The sequence below is a fragment of the Desmodus rotundus genome, chromosome 5 (assembly GCF_022682495.2).
Source record: "Desmodus rotundus isolate HL8 chromosome 5, HLdesRot8A.1, whole genome shotgun sequence".
NCBI classification, from domain to species: Eukaryota; Metazoa; Chordata; class Mammalia; order Chiroptera; family Phyllostomidae; genus Desmodus; species Desmodus rotundus.
This window is the reverse complement of record NC_071391.1, coordinates 106,114,246-106,135,417: the sequence shown is the minus strand read 5'-3', so window position 1 is coordinate 106,135,417 and position 21,172 is coordinate 106,114,246. Positions and strand designations below refer to the sequence as shown.

The following is a 21,172-nucleotide window of genomic DNA, read 5'->3' as shown; positions in this document are numbered from 1 at the left end:
TCTGCCAACAGCAACCAAGGCTCAATACAAGAGGAGGGTGTATTCAGCCCACATGAAGGGTGCACCTCGAGTACCCTGCTTGGGTGATAGAGGAGGCTGGGCCACTGGACCCTACAGGATGCCTACTACATTAGGCCAAACAAACAAAACACAGAGTCAAAGGAGCTCTATGTAATAAATAGAAACAAACACAGGAAGGATGCCAAAAATAAGGAGACAAAAAATCATGGCCCAAATGAAAGAACAGATAAAAACTCCAGAAAGAGACCTAAACAAAATGGAGATAAGCAATCTATCAGATGCAGAATTCAAAACACTGGTTATAAGAATGCTCAAAGAACTTAATGAGGACCTCAGCAGCATAAAAAAGATCCAGACAGAAATGAAGCTTACGCTAATTGAAATAAAGAACAATTTACAGGGAAACAGCAATAGAGTGGATGAAGCCAAAAATCAAATCAATGATTGGGAACATAAGGAAGCAAAAAACAACCAATCAGAACAACAAGAAGAAAAAAGAATCCAAAAAGAATGAGGATAGTATAAGCAGCCTCTGGGACAACTTCAAGAGGTCCAACATTTGCATTATAGGGGTGCCAGAAGGAGAACATAAAGAGAATGAAATAGGAAATCTATTTGAAAGAATAGTGAAAGAAAACTTCCTTAATTTGATGAAGGAAATAGACATGCAAGTCCAGGGGGCACAAGGAATCCCAAACAAGATGGATGCAAAGAGGCCAACTCCAAGACACATCATAATTACAATACCAAGGTTAAAAGTAAAAGAGAGAATCTTAAAAGCAGCAAGAGAAAAGCAGTTAGTCACCTACAGGAGAGTTCCCATAAGACTGTCAGCTGAATTCTCAAAAGAAACTTTGCAGGCTAGAAAGGATTGGCAAGAAATACTCAAAGTCATGAAAAGCAGGGAACTACAGCCAAGATTACTCTACCCAGCAAAGCTACCATTTAGAATCAAAGAGCAGATAGAAAGCTTCCTAGACAAGGTAAAACTAAAGGAGTTCATCCTCAACCATTATTATATGAAAAGTTAAAGGTACTTATTTAAGAAAAAGAAGAAGATCCAAGCTATGAATCTTCTTCTTTATTGTTTATGGAACAATAAAATGGCAATAAAGTCGTATTTATCAACAACTGAATCTAAAAAACAAACTAAGCAAACAAGAACAGAGACAGAATCATGGATATGGAGAGCATTTTGATGGTTGTCAGATGGGAGCAGGAGGGGGAGAATGGATGAAGAAGTGAGGGGATTAAGAAGCACAAATAGGTAATGACAGAATAGCCATGGGGATATAAACTACAGTACAGGAAATGCAGTAGCCAAAGAACTTACATGCATGACCCATGGACATGAACAATGGTGTGTGGTTTGCCTGAGGCAGTGCAGGGTACTGGGTGGAGTGGGGCAAAAGGGAAAAAAATCAGGACAACTGGAAGAGCATAATCATTTTAAAAATTTTAAAAATAAAATAACATACAGAAAAACAAAGGAAAAGAAACAGTGGAGACACAGGGCTACAAAAAAGAAAAAGGATAAAATGGCAATAGGAAATCCTCATGTATCAATAATCACCCTAATGTAAATGGACTGAACTCACCAAATAAAATGCACAAAGTAGCAGGTTGGATCAAAAAACAAAACCCAACTATATGCTGCCTTCAGGAGACACATCCCAGTTGCAAGGACAAACACAGTCTCAAAGTAAAAGGGTAAAAAATGATACTCCAAGCAAATGGCATCCAGAGAAAAGCCAGTGTAGTCTTACTTATTCCTGACAAAGTAGAATTCAAGATTCAAAAAAGGTAACAACAGACACAGATGGTCATTTTATAATGATAAAGGGGATAACACATCAAGAAGATGTAACACTCATTTAATGTATATGCACCAAACCTGGGAACCCTGGGAACACCAAAATACATAAAGCAACTACTAACAGAACTAAGGGAAGAAACTGCCCAAAACATAGTTATAACAGGGGGCTAAAAACCCCACTGACATCAATGGATAGATACTCCACACAGAAAATCAGTAAGGAAATATTGGCTTTACGTGACACATTATGTCCCTTTGGACATAATCAATATTTATAGAGCTTTTCCATCCCAGAACACTAGAGTATACATTCTTCTCCAGTGAACGTGGAACATTCTCAAGAATAGACCATATGCTGGGGAGCAAAACTAGCCTTAACAAATTTAAGGAGACAGAACTCATACCAAGCATATTCTCTGACCCCAATACTTTGAAACTGGAAATCAACTGCAAAAAGAAAGCTGGAAAAACCACAAATAAGTGGAATTAAACAACACTCTACTAAACAATGACTAGGTCAGAGAAGAAATAAAAAAAAGAGAGAGAGACCAAAAGACAGAGACAAATAAGAATGACAATACAATATCAAAAAGTGGTAGTAAGAGGTAAGTTTATATCATTACAGCTTTCCTCAAAAAACAAGAATCTCGGGACTTCCGGCCAAGATGGAGGCATAGGTAGACACACTGTGCCTACTTGCACAGTCCAACCAAAAGAAGGACAACAACAATTTAAAAACAAAAAACAACCAGAACTGACAGAAAATCGAACTGTATGGAAATCCAACAACAAAGGAGTTAAAGAAGACACATTCATCCAGACCAGTAGGAGGGGTGGAGACGGGCAGCCTGGGCGGAGAGAACTCCCCGCAAGGCAGTGGCTGGAGGACCCAGTGAGGTGAAGGACTGTGGAACGGGGCAGGCCAGGCTGCCGCTGGCCCACAAGGAGCAGCCTGCGGATCCCGCTAGGCGGTGGCTGGCGGACCTGGTGGTCCCACATTCGCTCACAGATAAACCAGGAGGAACGAAGGGGGAGTGATACAGACCTCACAACCCCAGGGCTCCAGGGAAATAAAGCCTCAAACCACTGACTGAAAACACCTGTGGGGGTTGAGGCAGCAGCAGGAGAAACTCCCAGCCTCACAGGAGAGGTCGTTGGAAAGACCCACAGGGGCCTAGAGCATGCAGAAGCCCACCCGCTCGGAATTCAGTACCAGAAGGGCCCACTTTGCTTGTGGGTATCAGGGAAAGTGACTGAAAGCCGGCAGATAGCCAAGCAAGCATCATTGTTCCCTCTCGGACCTCTCCCCCACATACAGCGTCACAGCGCAGCAACAAGGCTTGTCCCACCTGAGTGAACACCTAAGGCTCCTCCCCTTTACGTAACCAGGAAAAAAAAAAAGGCCCAAATGAAACAACAGATCAAAGGTCCAGAAAAAACACAACTAAGCAACGAAGAGATAGCCAGCCTACCAGATGCACAGTTCAAAACACTGGTAATCAGGATGCTCACAGAATTGGTTGAATTTGGTCACAAATTAGATGAAAAACTGAAGGCTATGCTAAGTGAAATAAAGGGAAATATACAGGGAACCAACAGTGATGGGAAGGAAACTGGGACTCAAATCAACAGTGTGGATCAGAAGGAAGAAACATCCAACCAGAAAAGAATGAAGAAACAAGAATTCGGAAAAATGAGGAGAGGCTTAGGAACCTCCAGGACATCTTGAAACGTTCCAACATCCAAATTATAGGGGTGCCAGCAGGAGAAGAGGAAGAACAAAAAATTGAAAACTTATTTGAACAGATAATGAAGGAGAACTTCCCCAGTCTGGCAAAGGAAATAGACTTCCAGGAAGTCCAGGAAGCTCAGAGAGTCCCAAAGAAGCTGGACCCAAGGAGGAACACACCAAGGCACATCATAATTACATTACCTAAATTAAACAGGAGAGAATCTTAGAAGCAGCAAGAGAAAAGGAGACAGTTCCCTACAAAGGAGTTCCCATAAGACTGTCAGCTGATTTCTCCAAAGAGACCTTACAGGCAAGAAGGGGCTAGAAAGAAGTATTCCAAGTCATGAAAGGCAAGGACCTACATCCAAGATTGCTCTATGCAGCAAAGCTATCATTTAGAATGGAAGGGAAGATAAAGTGCTTCCCAGAGGAGGTCAAGTTAAAGGAGTTCCTCATCACCAAGCCATTATTATATGGAATGTTAAAGGGATTTATCTAAGAAAAAGAAGATAAAAAGTAGGAACAGTAAAATGACAGCAAACTCACAGTTATTAACAACCACACCTAAAACAAAAACAAAGACAAACTAAGCAAACAACTAGAACAGGAACAGAACCACAGAAATGGAGATCACATGGAGGGTTATCAACAGGGGAGTGGGAGGGGGGGAGGGGGAAAGGTACAGAGAATAAGTAGCATAAATGGTAGGTAGAAAATAGACAGGGGGAGGGCAAGAATAGTATAGGAAATGTAGAAGTCAAAGAACTTATAGGTATGACCCATGGACATGAAATAAAGGAGGGGAATGTGGGAGGGAGGGGGTGTGCAGGGCAGAGGGGAGTGAAGGGGGGGAAAATGGGACAACTGTAATAGCATAATCAATAAAATATATTAAACAAAAAACAAGAAGAACCTCAAACAACCTAACATTTCACCTTAAGGAACGAGAAAAAGAAGAACAAATGAAGCCCAAAGTCAGTAGAAAGAAACAAGTAATAAAATTAGAGCAGAACAGAACAAAATAGAGAACAAAAATAGAAAAAATACTGCAACAAAGAGCTGGTTCTTGGAGAAGATAAATAAATTGACAAACCTCTGGCTAGACTCACTAAGGGAAAAAAAGATCCAAATAAACAATACCAGAAATGTAAGAGAACAAGTACAGTGGACACCAGAGAAATGCAAAGGACCATATACAAGAACACTATGAAGACTATATGCCACCAAATTCAATAACCTAGAAGAAACCGACAACTTAGAAATACATAACCTTCCTAGACTGAATCACAAAGAATCGTAAAATTGTTACCTTACGTGGCAAAAACAGGACTTTGCAGATTTAATTAAGGATTTTGAGATGGGGAGATTATCCTTGGTTATCCAGGGGGGCTTTAAATGTAAGGCACAAGCACCCTTGTAAAAAAAGAAATGCAGGAAGCTATGAAGACAGAAAAGAAGGCAATGTGACTACAGAAGCAGAGATTGGAGTGATGCAGCCACAAGCTGAGGAATGTCAACAGGCACTAGAAGCTGGAAGATGCAAGGAATGGATTCTCCCCATGGAGCTTCTGGAAAGCAACAGTCCTGCCAACACCTTGATGAGTGCCTCCCAAATCTCATTGCAGACTTCAGGCCTCCAGAACTGTAAGAGACTAAATGTGTTGTTTCAAGACACTAAGTTTGTAGTTATCTCTTAGAGCTGCAATAGTCAACTAAAACAGTGGGTAAGGATGCTCAAGCTCACTTATCTCTTTATCCCATATTGTTTTTACTTGGGACACCCTCTCCTCTGCCTTCCCTCTTCTTCCAGCACTGGATGCCATAGTGTCCCCAGGCAGAGAGATGCAGCAGTTCAATCTTTTCATATGCCAGTGCACTGCTTCCCCTGATGAAAGGGCTCCTTCCTACAATTTCCAAACCAAACCAGGAAAGTTGTTCACACACACTCACAAAATACACACCAATGGAAAGAGCACTAGCTGGGCAGGAAGAACCCTGGCTTCAAGTCCAAGTTTCTCATTGACTGGCTATGTAACCTCATAAACTTCTCAAAGATGGAACAGAAACTCATTCATCTTTATATCCCTGGTTCCCTAAGTGGTCAATAAGTGGGCAGTGAATCGATAAATGAATCAATCAATCTTGAAACAATGGAAGGCCTACCCACTGAATAAGAGAATCTTTCCAGTAACTCTTACATCTCTTCCTCAACCACTATGAGGGAAAAGATTAAAATCATGAGTTTAGAGTTGCAAGGTCTTAGGGTTTGAATCTCAGAGCTCACTGCCTCACATTACCACCAATTACTGTAAACCTTTTCCTTCTATCAAGCCAAAAATTTGTCTTCTAGTCACTCACTGGTCCTAGGCCGACCCTTTAACCACATAAAACAAAGCTCCTCTTTCTTCCATATCTAAACACTTTCAGAAACTGGAGACTTAGCCTCAAATCTTGGCCCAGCCAATCAGGCTGGTGACCTTGATGAATGACCTAATCTCTCTGGTCCTGTCTTCTCTGTCTATCAAACAACAGCATGAGGTCAGCAAGATCCCTTCTAGCTTCAAGATGCAGTACGGAAAACATCACCCCCTTGATGTTCAGTTCCTCATCATTTAAAACTACCCATTGGAATTTTAATTTCAGTCCTTTATTTTTTACTTTTGGAATTGTTTCTTTTTCTAATGGGCTCATTTCTCTGTCCCCAGGACCTGCTGTCTTCTTATATTTTCAATTCTTTCATTTATTTATTTTTTCATTTTAAAAAGATTTATTCAAAGGTCTCTAATAGTTATTTTATATATTATACAGTTACTTAGATATTGCATAATATTTGTATGTTATATACAAAATAATATAAGCATGTTATTTAGTCAGTCAGGGGTGGAGCTAATCCTACTGCCTATAGTATTAATTATGCTAAGGGGGTTGTTGCCCCATGTGTTTTGAAATTTTGAAATGTGAATTTATGTTCTTAGGAGCTAATTTCATCTGATATGTATTAAGACCTTTCAGAGAGACTGGAGTAATTTCTGACAGATGCCCCAGAAGTAAGCAGTGGCCCAGGGCAAACTTTTATGCTAATCTCTCTGCTGAGGATACTCAGACCACACAGGATGTGTTAACTCAAACCTGAAACCCATGAGGACAGGTCAGCGGATAGTTTCAAATTCCCAAGGAAGATTTCTCCTCACCAAGAACCCAGGGCAAGACGGACAAGCTTTCCTGTCATCTCTGCGTGCTTAGGGGTCTATCCTTCCACTCAGGACTATAGTGTGGAACAGCCCTTCAAGCTCAGCTTCATGCAGACTTTCAGTTCTGACTTCTTACTTCCATAGGCCCAAGGCCCCTCCTAACTCTATGTAGATATTAAAACCAAGCTAGGCCAATCCTCCAGCTTGGTACTCTGAAGATGGCTGTAGGTTATTTGCCATCCCTCCTCTCCAGTCTAAAATGGTCTTAGTGACTTGCTTGGCCAGTAGAGTGCAGCATAAGTGTCATCTTGGGACTTCTGAGACCAGGTCATTAAAAATCTTACAGTTTCTACTGATGCTTTTTGGACACTCACTCTTGGAGCCCTGAGCCACTGCATCAGAAATGGGACTATCCTGAGGCCTCCTTGCTGGAGAAATCACATGGAAAGACCATATGGAGAAGTCTTGGAACATATGAAAAGAAAGAGATGCCCAGCCTGTCACTGACATTTGCCTCCTCCTCGCCGAGTGATCAAGCATCATGGAGAAGATGAGTTTTGTGTCCTGTGTCCGGTCCAAATTCTTGACCCATGGAGCCAAAGGAGATGATGACAAAATTCAGGATAGTCAGGCAGCTGTCACAGTCCTAGTTTATACCCTTGCAAAATGATTCCATCTCTGCTTGGTCTCCTAGCAAGTTCTCTTATACTTAAAACTCAACAATACCTTTTACCCCCAAATTTGAGAAGCTTTAAAACTCAGTTTTATTATGCAATGGCATTCAGACTATATTGTCAGAAATAGAAATCAAACCTTTCATCAGACAGATGAGAAAATTGAGGGTTAGAGAGGTCAGGCTCTTTGCCATGGTCACAAATCGAGTTTCTACAACCCTAGTGTCTAAAAAGAATCTTCTAACCCTGAAGGGAATACTAAGTCATCATTCATTCCACAAGGTTTTTTAAACACCTACTGTGAATTTTGAACTGCTCTGGGCACTGAGAAAACTGAACGGATAAAGTCTCCAAAGTCATGGAGATCAACCCCTAGTGTAGAGAGACCATGAACAAGAAAGCAAACGAATTAAAAGCAAGTTTCAGGAAGTGATGAGAGGACAGAGCGGTGGGTGGGTGTACTCCGGAGAAGGTGGTCAGAAAAGACCTCTCCTGAAAAGGTGACACATGGGCAGAGACCATGTGGAAAGAGGGAGAGGGCCATGTAGCACCTAGGAGTGTGTTCCAGGCCCAGCAAACAGCTAGTTTGTCATTTTCCAGGAACAACGAGGACAGTGCTGCTGAGACAGGGAGGACAGAGCAATATAACATGCAGACAGGGCAGGGGGCAGGGGCCAGGCCTTGCTCAATCTTGTTGAGAGTGGTAAGGAGTCTGAATTTTATTCTTGGTGTGACGTGAAGTCTCTGGACAGTTTTAAAATAGCAGGTGAAAGATGATCTATCTTACATTTGAAACAAGTCCCTGGAGGGACAGGCGTACAAGCGGGCAGGACAATTAGGAGGGCTTTGAAATGGTCCGGGAGAGCACTAATTTGGGGTTGGAACAGGTGGTGGCAGTGGCGGTGGGGGTCAGTTGCATGGAATGGACTTTGAAGGTAGAGCTGAGGGGACTCACTGGTGAGACTGAATTCCATGGCTTACAGGGCCTGGCATGAAAAAGACCTGGGTCCTGCTGAATACTGAGACCTCCTCAGGATGGACGCACAGGAACCAGTCGTTCTCAGCCTCACGTTCTCATGAGTAAAAGTCCTTTCACGTTTCTGTAAATGCACTGTGAGTCCCGAGCATCAGCTGACTGTTTCCCTGGGCCTCTTTCCCACGCCACTCTCTCCTGGGTAGCAGGGCCCTCTCAGCTCAATGTTCTGCCTGACGGGTTTTACCTTGACAGTCTAAACCCCAAATGAGGCAAAACTAAATTTTACACAGATTACAATTAGGCAGCCCATCTGTGAAAGGCTCTTGTTTGGACAATGGGCTGGGGGAGTCCAATTATACCATTTAGAAACTCATAAAATGTCAGAGTTGGAACCTCTTAGAACTAGAGGGTTTCTACAGCCAATAATGGGAACTTTAGGCAAGTCCTTATCTTTTCATTTCACAGGGGTAACAATGGTGCCTGACTCAGCACTTCTCAAGCTTCACAGGGATCTTGTCAAACAGCAGGCAGCCCTGGCAGGTGTGGCTCAGTGGACTGAGTGCTGGCCTGTGAACTACATGGTCAATGGTTCGATTCCCAATGGTTCGATTCCCAGTCAGGGCACATGCCTGGGTTGTAGACCACCTCCCCGGAGGAGGGTGTGTGAGAGGCAACCACGCATTGATGTTTCTCTCCCTCTCTTTCTCCCTCCCTTCCCCTCTGTAAAAGTAAATAAATAAAATCTTTAAAAAGAAAAAAAATGCAGATTCCCTAGATCTCAGGCAGGGCCTGGGACTCTGCATTCCTGACTAGCTCCTGCTGGTGATACCAGTGATGCTGCTACACAGATTACAATTTCAGTAGGTGTCTCGACTCATCCGTGACCCAACAATGACCCAACAGGTACCTACTGCACACGCAGAACTGTGAGGGAGACAAAGAACCAGACGTGGTCCTGAAGGGGAGATAAAAGGCACAAACCACCATATCACAAGGTAAAAAGTGACCACACCACTCTGCAGACCCAGAGGACAGAAATCGTTCTTGGGTTGGGGGCCCAAGGGAGGTCTCGTGGAGAAACGCAGATGGAGACAAACATAGAAAAGCATAGGGCACTTCAAGGGCTTAGCCGTGGAAGAGCATCAGTTCTTTACAACTGCTAATTTCTCCTCAAAATTAAGACCTCCTTTTAAAACTCACAAACAGAATAAAGAAAGGAGGTCAAAGCGGAGTGAGAGATTTTTCTAATGTAAAAAGATAAATGACAATGGACAGGGGGGAGTGGGGAGGGGACAGTGAGGACAGGGGATTACAGGAACTACTATAAAGGACACATTGACAAAATCAAGGGGGAGGGTGGAGGTGGGGGAGGGAGGGGGGTTTGGCTGGGGTGGGGTGGGGGGATGGGGAGAAAAGGCACACAACTGTAATTGAATAACAATAAAAAATTAAAAAAAAAGATAAATGAGTGTTAAGACTCTCTCAGTTGCAAGACAAAAAAATTCCATTTTACACCAACTTTAGCAAAGAAATGACATTTAGAGGTTTGCAAAGCTGGTTACGATTCATTCACTCAACGTGTTTGGCGGTCACCAGGGCTGTCCACAGGTGTTTAGTAAACCTGTAATCATCCACCCACTTTAATTCAGGCCTGGTCATTTGATTTTCTCTGGCCAGTGAAATGTGAGCAGGACTGACACATGTCACTTCGAGTTAGAGTACTTAAGACAGTGCGTGATTCCCATTTTCTTCCTACCACAGTGAATCCTGGTGCCTTACGTGGCAACGATAGCGCTGTCAGACAAAGGGGACTCATCAGCCTGGGACTCCATGATCACACTGAGCAGGGTCTCTGCCAACGCACAGTGAGCCGGCAGAATAAAGCAAGAACTAAACCTTCGCTGTCTCCGGCCACTGTGATTTGGGAGTTGTCACCGCAGCATAACCCAGTCCATCCTCGCCCCTGTAATACATATTTAATAATACAAGCACTATTCGAGTCTTTCCTTCTAGAACAGGGAACAGCTCAAGGCATCAAAGGAGAAGTGGGAACTGGGGCTTAAGTAACTAGAATCAAGACTTGTGCCAGCTTCCTCCCCTCTGCTCAGGTCTCATCTGTGTTTATCTCTGCTCCATCACATTCACCCCTTTTGTCTACAGGCCTTCGCCATGCCCCAGGGGCTTAGCCACCAGCAGCCCTACCTTCACATCTTTCCAGCTCTGGGCTCTGTAGGCAAAGCTGTCCTCTCCCAGCTTCAAATCAAGAAACCCTGGAGAAAGATCTAGTAACTCAGTCTAGGCCACATATTCCACCTCTGGACCAATCTCTGTGCCCAGAGCAATGTGTAGCTCAGCCTGGGTCATGTTCCCACTTCTTTGGCTGAGTGGCAGGAGGTAGGATGGGGTATGTTACCAGAAGGAAGCAGGGAAACTCCTTTTGAAGCCGAAAGTACCATCTGCAGACCTACACAAGGAGGAAGAAAGGATGTGAATGCACTAGAGCACAAGGGAAGGCCAAGGAGGACTTTCACTGAGCTGTGACCGGTGAAAGGCAAAGGGAAAAGGGAAAATGTGGTATACGCATCATTGTCCTGGGAGAAAAGAGGCAGACCAGAGAGCCACTAGGCTGGACAGCTCCCGATGCTGGCATCAAGGAGGCACCCTGGCCCTAGAACTGCCAGGTGACTAACAAGGGCTGGTGGTGGCAAATGTCAGGTGGAGATGTTAACTCAGGTAAAGGACACTGCTCTCTGTTTATCAATTTAGGGAAATGCATCAAACTCTGACAGTGGTACAGACCTTCTCTGATTGGCAGTAGGCTAAGTCTGGGAGAGCAAATACTAAACCAGCATGTGTGCCCCCATTTCCATCTTCCCTACATGAATCATTCACGGGGCCCCTTCTGTACTGAGCCCGACCCAGCTTCCTGCTCCTCAAGATAGTGTCGCAGGCAGCCTCCTCTCAATCATAAGAGATGCAACTCACTTGCCATCCTTGACCTAGGCGTGCATGCCATGCTTAAAGGCCTACGCCAGATTGCCTGTCAAGATTCCTTTGACACCCTTATTGTATGCCAAATATTTGGTTCTTTATCTATAGTTCCTTTTTCTTTATAACCCCAAAAGCCCCTGGGTGCAACTAAAAACACCTAAATGGAAAACACCGTGCTTCTCTGTGAAGACAGATGAGACGTGAAACTTCAGAACAAACTCTGTGTACACAACTATCCATCTTCCATCCCATCAGGGCCTTCTCAAGGCCCAGAAGTGAAAAGAAAACGTCCTCGGAGACCAATGCAACCCCCCTTAGCTCTTGCTGGTTCTCGGAAAAATTCCCAGACACCAAGAATCCTTGTAACCAGATGCCGTGTGTGGCTCATTCCAAAGGTGCCATAGACAGTGACTACCCATGGCCAAATCTTCCCTGGTCCCAGCCTCCTGAACGCCCTTGGAAAACATACACACACAGCCCAAACCCACAATACAAAGTGAAAGCCTCGCTAGGTGGCTACAGAGGGCCTGCCTCACCCTTCTCTCATTCTTCCCAGTGCTCTTCCCCCACCAAATCACACACACCCCAGAGAAGAGAGTTCTCACTACAGCAGGAAGGGGAGGATGAGCTAGTAAGAACCAGGTGAGGCCCTCACTTGTCAGCTAACCTTCAAATAAAACACAGCAGGAAGAAGTGCACAAAAGCTACTACTTCCCAGCAAGCAGGAAAGATTAACAAACAAAGCACAGGGCAGCAGAAGAGCAGTGAAATCTAAACTGGTATTTTCACTTCCTTGAGGATACTCCTCCTGCTTATAAATAAACATGGTCCACTGGGGCCAGCTGCGGAGGAAGGGGAAAGGAAGGGGCCCACAGAAGCAATGGCTCTTAAAACTAATAGTTTTAATAAGACCTCCAAGGTAATGCCAGCCAACACTGTTCTTGTCCCATAGACAGGGAGCTGGGCCCCAGGGCGAGTTGGCCTTAGGACTCTGACTTCGGGCTCAGACCAACGCACGGACAGAACCCAACTGGGCTTCCAGCCCTACATCTTTCCTCTCACAATTCAGCTCTAACGCTTACCCAGCTCCGACCCTGTACCGCACCACAGCGCCAGGCAGTAACTTCCCAGCCAACCTGAACCCTCCATTAACAGGATCATTTTCTGCATTCTACTTTTAAAAGCACACCCCAAGAAAACGGAAGCTTATATTTAAGAATTTGTGGTCTTTTCTTCTTTCTCCCATTTGTTTTGCAACAGTGGGGGAGCAATTTGAGGACAACCCACATTCTTCCAGTCTGCTCTACTTGGACGTCGCTGACCCAGGGCACACACACTTCATGCTCCAGTCACAGTCCTAGCACTTCGCCAGATCTTCAGCCGCCAAACTATGATTCTGTTTTAAACATCACTCTGTACTTTCTAAAAACTAACATTTTTTAAAGATGTGCAATGTGGAAATAAGGTTTTTCTGCATAGCTATCAGTTATTTAGAAAATTTGTTGAAGACTCTGTTTTTCCCCCTGTAGTGAATCGGAGTTTTCGTCTACTAACCCCAGCAGTGGTGGGATGCTCTGCCTCTAACATTCCGCGCCTCAGCCAACATTCTGTCTATCATTGGAATAAATGCTTTAAAACAGAGCATTCTCCCAAGAAGGGAGGCAACCTCTATGTGCCCCTGCAGCGCACAGGAACATACTCTGCCCAGTTGAAATTCATTCCTGCCTAGGTCCTGAGTTGTTTGTAAAGAAAACAAAGTTACTTAAAGAAGTCAAGCAGCCCAGTCCTAAATGTTTCCATGTTCCATGTTCCCATGCAGACACCAACCGGACTCTAACAAGGCCAACCTTGTTACTTGTTACTGCACTAAGTATCTCTCACTTAAGGCTAAGCCAAGGGAGTTAGGAGGAAGACAGGTGGCAAGAAAGCAGCGTCTTCAATTGGTCTTCACTCCAAGATCCTGTCCCAACGGGCACAAGCCTGTCCTGCTACCCACTGACTTCCATCTCCTGGGGATAATGCTGACCAAGTCCCCTGCTTGTCCCAGCACCTCTGATTTCCTTCAACATGACCAACTTTTACTTAGTGCACTCAGGTGCTAGGTACCTCAGAAAGGAGCCTTGTAAGGAGGCAAAGGGTTGGAAAGGGAAATAAGCCACAATCACTGACCTAAAAGTGCTCACAGACACCCATAAGCACCAGGTGGTTGTTCCTAGATGCCATCAGCTTGTCTTAAGGCCTCTGGTTAGAAGGAAGACACTCCTCTCCACCCTCAGAACACAGTGATAGGTCTTCCTTAAGTGTTCTTTGATGTGACAGTTTAGAAAACCAAGGAACGACTGCTGACAGAAAATGGACTTGTGAACAAAAATCACAGGACTCCATACCAGAGGTCTTGGGAGCTGGACAGTGATCAGTTTAGGACCACTGTCAAGGCCAAGTTCCCATGGAAAGGGTATCGGACCCAAAATCCAAGGCCTGTTTCTTTACCAGCAAACCTCGTGTCCTTGGGCAGGGCACAGTCCCTCTGCAGTTCTACAGATACGGGAGGGGGCGGGGAGGAACAGGAAAAGTCGTTTTTATTAGTGAAACCCATATTTTCACAAATTCTATTTTATCTAGAACCCCAAGCTGCTTGTGCTGAATCAGGGTGGGGGAGACCAGAAGTGGGTGGCCCTCAGGGAAGCCAGTTTAAAGACCACCAGAGTAGGTTAAGTCTGAGAACCCCTTCCAGAACTCTTACACCCACTTAGATACCTGGCAAGACAAAAGAAATTATCATTGATTTACTGCTCTTTGTGGTGCTTGGCAACTGATGTGCTATGCATCACTGAAATCTCTGCAACAGCAACATGAGGTAAACCAGCCTGAGAACTACGGTCTCTTGTAAACTACAATGTGTTGACAAGAAGCAGAACTGGGATTTGAACAAGGGTTCTGTGACTCCTAGTGTGGTCTTCTTACTCCTTGCTAAGAGGTATATGGACGTTTAGGCTGAGTGGACAGTTTCCTTCAACTGTAAGTATAAATGTGCATATATGCATATTTCAACCCTCTTGAAGAATACACATCTCAAAATTACCGTTAGCTCTCTCTGTGTGGTAATAATGTGAATGACTATCAGTCTATCTACCTGTATTTCCTAATTTTCCTCTAATGAACAGGTGTTATTTACATGAAACCACTGCTGCTAACTAAAGTGGTTTTCATAACTACCAACTGACACTTCCATGTTGGCTTTCTATGGAGAACTAGGGACTGGGGGGCACAGGTGGTATCTCTGACCTTCTGGAGCTGACCGTGGGAATAACAATCCTAAATCCCACAAATTCTCACTTGAGAGGGTCCCAGGCTGACTTGAGGGGCAGGTCTCATGGTCATTTAAGTTTTCTGAAGCTCTACCTCTGGGGAGTGTGGTTGTTTTAGAAAGTAAAAGCAAATCCCTGAGACCCCTCCCAAATATATACCTCCCTCTCCAGACCCCTCAACTGCTTTGTGCAGTTGGGGTATGTGAATAAAATTAAAAATGGTCATATGGACCCAAGACCAGAAGCTCACAGAACCCAGCCCAATAGTATTTATAGAGTGAGCCCTCCAGCCTGGCTGACTTAAGCTCTCTGGCCCCACCTGAGGCCCTCCCAGAAGCCACTGGCAAATATGAAGATCACAGCACTACTTTAGGAGAGCAAATATCACCCTGAAGGCAAGACGAGCTTCGGCCAGGCATGAGGTGGGGCAAGGCGTGCCAGCTTCTTCCCTGTATTATTCACGCCAGTTCTGCCCGCAGAAATCTCTTAAATATTTAACAGGCCGCCTCGAGGTACAGCACAAACCCCCAGAAGTCTGCAACAGCTGTGGAGAGGCCTGCATGGAATAGCAGACTTGGGGGCTGAGAGACACATGCACTCTGGCTGCGGTAGGAAAGCCCAGAATGGTGGCCAGGAGACAATACTGAGAAAGACTTGACAAGGCCACCCACCCCTGCCTGCTTCTTGGGAAATCCGTCAAGAACTGCAGGAAACGGGAGATGTTTCAGACGTAGGGAGTGATGGTGCCTCAGCAACAGGGCTCCAGAGCCCGTCTTGCTCAGACAAAGAAAAAGCCTGAGGTACACCTCCTGCTCCAGCTCCCCAGACCCATTTCAGCCCCCGCTCTTCTGAGCAGGTGTCACGATCTGTCCCGACTCTGGCGAGAACGGTTAGGGAAGAAGAACTGGAACAGCCACGTCCAAAGGGGAATAAATTCACGAGGGAAGGAGCTCCTCAAATGTCTACTCAGCTCTGGGGCTTAACAGAGAAAAACGACCCCAAGCCCACACCCAATGACTTCACTCAGGCCTCACCCCAGATGACTCTGAGCTCTCCCGCAAGGCCTGGGGGGTGTGCTCGCCACCATCCAGGTGGCTGTCACTTGGGAATCTCCCGTCAATTCCTGGAGATGCGCCCTCTCTCTCGCTCTCTCTCTCTCTCCCTCTCTCTCTCAACACCCTCCACCCCACCCTACCCCTCCGCCAAAGGAATCAGACATGGGGGACTTGCCTTTGCCGCTGTCAATTTGAGAAACCTAAAAAGGAGTGTTTTCAACCCCACTGAGAGCTCCGCCTCCATCTCTCCGCCCTTCTCCGCGCTGACCCCTCCAGGCAGCGCCCCAGGCTCCTCTGGGCTGCCTGTCAATTTTGCTTGACAAAAGCGTGGCTGCCGGCGGGGCGCGGCGACGGGCGACCCCAGCCAGCACGTCTCCCGAAGGGGAGAGAAGCTTGTCACCGCGGCGCGCCCTTTCGGGGCTTCAGCAAATCCCACCACCGCGTGAACAAAGCGGCAGGGGCGCGGCGAGACGAGACCCCGCGGAGCCTCCGTGCGCCCCAGCCCTCGCGGCCCCGTCCGCCGGCCCCCCGCGCCCGGGCCGGGCCCCGCAGGGCTGCAGCCGCGTCCCGCACCGCCCGCCCGCCAGCCGGCGGCCTCGGCAGCTACTGTACCGACTAAAATTAGCGGCCGCCGGGTATTATTAGCTGCAGCGCCGGGGGGCGGACACGGCCCGGGGCCGGGGGCGGAGAAGAGGGGAATGGAAGGGACGCGGGGAAGCGGGCCACTTACACCACGAGTCTGGAGATGATCCAGGACACCATGGCGGGCGGCGCGGCTCGCGCGGCCGGGCGGCTGCGGGCGGCTGGGCGGCGGGGCGGCTGCTGCGCTCGGGGCACGTCCGTTCGCGCACGGCCGCCGCCGCCAGACTGAGCGCGCCCGCCGCGCTGCCCGGCGCCCGCGCGTCGGCGCAGCCGCGGCGCGTTGCGGCGGCGGCCCCAGCCCCCGGGGCTCGGTGGGCCCGCGGCGATTGGGCGGCGAGCGGATCGGGCACCAGCTTGACCCGCCCCGCCCCACTTGACCCGACCCGCCGCCGATTTCGGGCGGTTCCTCCCCGCGCCCTGGGGCGCTCGCCACTCAAGCGGAGCCCTGAGGTGGTGCAGTTGGCAGGGCCGAAACCCGGTGTCTCCTTGCCCTCAGTGTTACGGTGGGAAACGGTACCTGGACTTTGGGAATCTACCTGCTCTGGTTGGGATCAGTCATCCCTTAGATACAGCGCGAGCCTCGCGACGGATTTACCTGTGTCCAGACCTGGTCCCTCGACAAGGCATTAACTAAATAAGAAACAAACCCAGGCATGTGTCTCCCCTTTTGAAAATTCTGGGGTTCCTACATGATCTGGTCTCTGGTCACTGCCATTACCATTCCCCAAACATCCCTGTAGCTCTTCTTACTTTAGGCATTTTGGACTTACAGGTATGCTGTTCCCTCTCCCCTGTTCGTGCTATACTCCACGCCTCATCTTTTTCAAGGCTCAGATAAAAGGTTACTTCCTAAGGAAGGCCTTTCATTAGGGGGCTGCTGCAGCATTTTGGCGTGGAATTGGCTCAGAGGTACAATCTTCCCGAGAGGGAGCTAGAAGGAGCCAGTGGCCTGCTGAGCCATCTTGGAGCATCAGGCAAAAGGGAAATTATGCATCCGATACACACTCTTTATTTGTATTTAAAAACATATACATTGCACCCTGGCCACGTAGCTCAGGTGGTTGGAGCATGGTTCTGTGCACTGAAGTGTTCCCGGTTTGATTCCAAGTGAAGGCACATACCTAGGTTGTGGGTCCGATCCCAGGTCGGGGCGCGTAAGGGGGCAACTGATCCATCTGTCTCTCTCACGTCAATGTTTCTCTCTCTCCCTTCCTCTCTCTCTAAAGTCAATGGAAGCATGTCCTTGGGTGAGGATTAAATATAGCGTTTATTTATCTTGATTATTGCATTTTTTGGTACTCCCTTAATTTTTGCCCCTGAGGCGAGTGCCTCGCTCTCCTCACCCTAGCACTGGCCCTTATTACGGAAGTCCTTGTCCACATTATTCTCTTTTGCTCGGAAAAACCTTGTCCCCAGCTCCTCAACTCTGCTGCTGCCTTCCTCACCTCCCTTTGTGATCTCTCTAAGAGCACTATTCTCCCTTGCTGATGCTCAAGTCATGTATAATTCAGTGTCAGATGCGAGAGGCACAGGAGAGAGCTAGCTTGGAGTGTTCTTTAAAGGAACCCTGCCCAAGACAGCTTCTTAGCAGAGGCTAGAGGACCTCAGATTTTGGCAGAAAGGGGCTGGAAATGTACCACAATAAGGTGACTACAGATGAGACATCCTCTATGACAAGGGGTCTCCAAAGAACCCATAAAATACCTGTAATTTTTTTTAAAATACTGTCTTGACCCAGTTTTGACACCCTGGCTAAAGGCCAGTTAGTTCCCCTTCTTAGCCAATTAAGTCCACTTCCCCAACCACCTCTCTTATCAGGCTGTCAAATCCAGACAACTATACACCTGCCCTGATCACCCCAGAGCCAGGCACTAGACAACCAGGGACAGCCCCTGTGCCTTAGAGCCCAGTGAAATTATTCCACCCAGCTAGTCAGACTGCATGTCCTGCCTCGCCCTTTTCTTCCTGCAGAAACCCTTTTCTTCCCTCTCTCCCTCTGCCTTGTAACCCACCCCAGTGTTGACCCTGAGTGGCCCTGCATGGCGTGGTGTTCTGTCCAGGGAACTGTAAGTGTAACAAAACTGTCTCACTTTCTGGTTTCTTTCTCTTGACCTATGTCTAGACTCACCATACCTTACCCAAGGTAATATGGTTAAAACAATACCCCACAGAAAAAAACTTGGAATACCTAAGAGGCAGATCAGGATAGTGCCAATCGAACAGAACCTTCCTGAGACCAACCCCCTACCCCTTCCTAGAGAGGCCAGAATATGCTGTTAACAACCTTAGGGATCGGAATACTGTGGTCCAAAGAGATCCTCTTGGTGGAAAAATAGAGGAGGAGCTCTATACATGCTGTTTCTCTCCTGGAGCATGTCCCTGTTCCTGTAAATGAAATTCTCAGGTTTGACTATTACACATCACTGGACATTTTAATTAACGAAATGAGACTATTCGTGGGAATAAAACGTCTCGAGGTCTTTCTGTTATCTGAGGAGAAACAGAAAACTAGTGGCACCAACCCCAAATGGCACTCAGGGTGGAACAAAATATATTCCACAGAGAAAGCTTTGATGGACAGAGTTGGGGAAAGAACAAAGAGAGAAGACATTTACTTTTTTATTTCACTTTATCTCTTTCAGTGTAACTGTTACACATATTGCATATCTCCATCCTAGACCCCCTCCAGTTTGTCCTTGACCCTGAAAAACATGAGGCCAGGAAATAGATACAGCCTTGTAAACAATGGGATTCTTATAGCCCTATTAGTTGGTTCACTTCAAGGTCTTTTTCACATGAACTGATGTTATTTTTTAATGTTTTATTATTTATGCTGTTACAGTTATTTCATTCTTCCCCCTTTGCCATCCCCGCTTCCACAGTCAATCCCCACACAGTTGTCCAAGTGTGTATGTTCTTTGGCTAATCCCTTCACCTTCCTTACATCAGTCCCCACCTTCGCCCGCCCCTCTTACAGCTATCTGTCTGTTCCATGGTTCCATGCCTCTGGTTCTATTTTGCTCGTTAGTTTATTTTGTTCATTGGATTCCTCTTATAAGTGATATCATATGATATTTTTCTTTCACCAACTGACCTATTTCACTTAGCATGATAGTCTCCAGTTCAACCCATGCTGTCACAAAAGGTTGGAATTACTTCTTTTTCTTGTTGTGTAGTATTCCATTGTGTAAAAGTACCAACGATTTTTTCCCACTCATCTACTGATCAGCACTTAGGCTGTTTACAAACCTTGGCTGTTGTAAATAGCACTGCTGTGAACAGTGGGGTGCGTAAATTCTTTTGAATTGGTGTTTTGGGATTCTGAGGGTCTATTCTCAACAGTGGAATCACTGGGTCAATAGGCAGTTCTATTTTTAAATTTTTAAAAAGATTTTATTTATTTACTTTTAGAGAGAGGGGAAGGGAGAGAGAGAGGAAGAGAAATAGCAATGTGCCAGAGATACATCCATTGGTTGGCTCTCACAGCCCCCAACCAGGGGCCTGGCCCACAACCCAGGCATGTGCTCTGACTGGGAATCAAACCAGTGACGCTTCAGTTTGCAGGCTGGCACTCAATCCACTGAGCCATACCAGCCAGGGCCTAGTTTTAAATTTTTGAAGAAAAGACCATACTGTTTTCCACAGTGGCCGCACTAGTCTGCATTCCCGCCAAGAGTGCACTAGCGTTCCCTTTTCTCCACATCCTCGCCAGCACTTGCTGTTTGTTGATTTATTATTGATAGCCATTTTGGCAGGTGTGAGGTGATACCTCATTATGGTTTTAATTTGCATCTCTATGATGACTAGTAATGTTGAGCATCTTTTCATATGTCTGTGGGCCATTGTATGTCCTCCTTGGAGAAGTGTCTATTCAGGTCCTTTGCCCATTTTCTAATTGGATTATTTGTCTTCCTGGAGTTATATGAGCTCTTTATATATTTTGGAGATTAAACCCTTGCCCACTGTATCATCGGGAATACGTTCTCCCATACAGTCGGTTCCCTGTTCACTTTGATATTGGTTTCTTTAGCTGCGCAGAAGCTTTTTAATTTGGTGTAGTCCCATTTGTTTATTTTTTCCTTTATTCCCTTGCCCTAGGAGATATAAAATATTTGTCAAAAATATTGCTACGTGAGCTGTCTGAAATTTTACTGCCTATGTTTTCTGCTAGGGTTTTTATGGTATCATGACTTATATTTAAGTCTTTTATCCATTTTTAGTTTATTCTGGTGTATGGTGTAAGTTGGTGGTCTAGTTTCATGTCTTTGCATGTATCAGTCCAGTTCTCCCAACACCATTTATTCAAGAGACTGTTTTTACTCCATTGTATGCTCATGCCTCCTTTGTCAAATATTAATTGACCATAGAGACATGGATTTATTTCTGGGCTGTCTATTCTGTTCCATCGATCTATGTGTCTGTTCTTATGCCAGTACCAGACTGTTTTGATTACAGTTGCTTTGTAGTACAGTTTGATATCAGGTATTATAATCCCTCCAACTTTGTTCTTCTTTCTGAAGATTGCTGAGGCCATTCAGGGTCTTTTTTGGTTCCATTGAATTGCTGTTTATAGTGGATGCTTATTATCTGTTTTTGCCTGCACCCTTTCCCCCTTCTTCTGGGAAGTCGTTTCCATTTTGTATTGGAGAATGATTCTTCCCACACACCAGTCTTTAAAAGTGCCATATCCTCACATGTTCTTACTACCTTGATTGGTTTCTGAGTGTTCACTGGACATAAGCTGAGCCAAAGTTGCCCCCGCTAGG

At 46.0% G+C, this 21,172-nt stretch overlaps 1 protein-coding gene across 5 annotated transcripts in view; it reads right to left on the bottom strand.

Annotated features, from left to right (window-relative positions):
• Nucleotides 1-16,693, bottom strand: part of REEP1 (receptor accessory protein 1) — a 106,128-nt gene extending 89,435 nt beyond the window's left edge. For 4 of the 5 annotated variants that reach the window (XM_053925253.2, XM_053925255.2, XM_053925254.2 and 1 more), the window contains exon 1: nt 16,495-16,693. In XM_053925253.2, the coding sequence (XP_053781228.1) occupies nt 16,495-16,526 (32 nt within the window). In that variant the 5' untranslated portion in view covers nt 16,527-16,693. Of the gene's footprint in view, nt 1-15,939; nt 16,310-16,494 lie in introns of those variants that run through there. The other variant, XM_045193880.3, reaches the window with a different exon arrangement.
• Between the last annotated feature and the right edge of the window lie 4,479 nt (nt 16,694-21,172).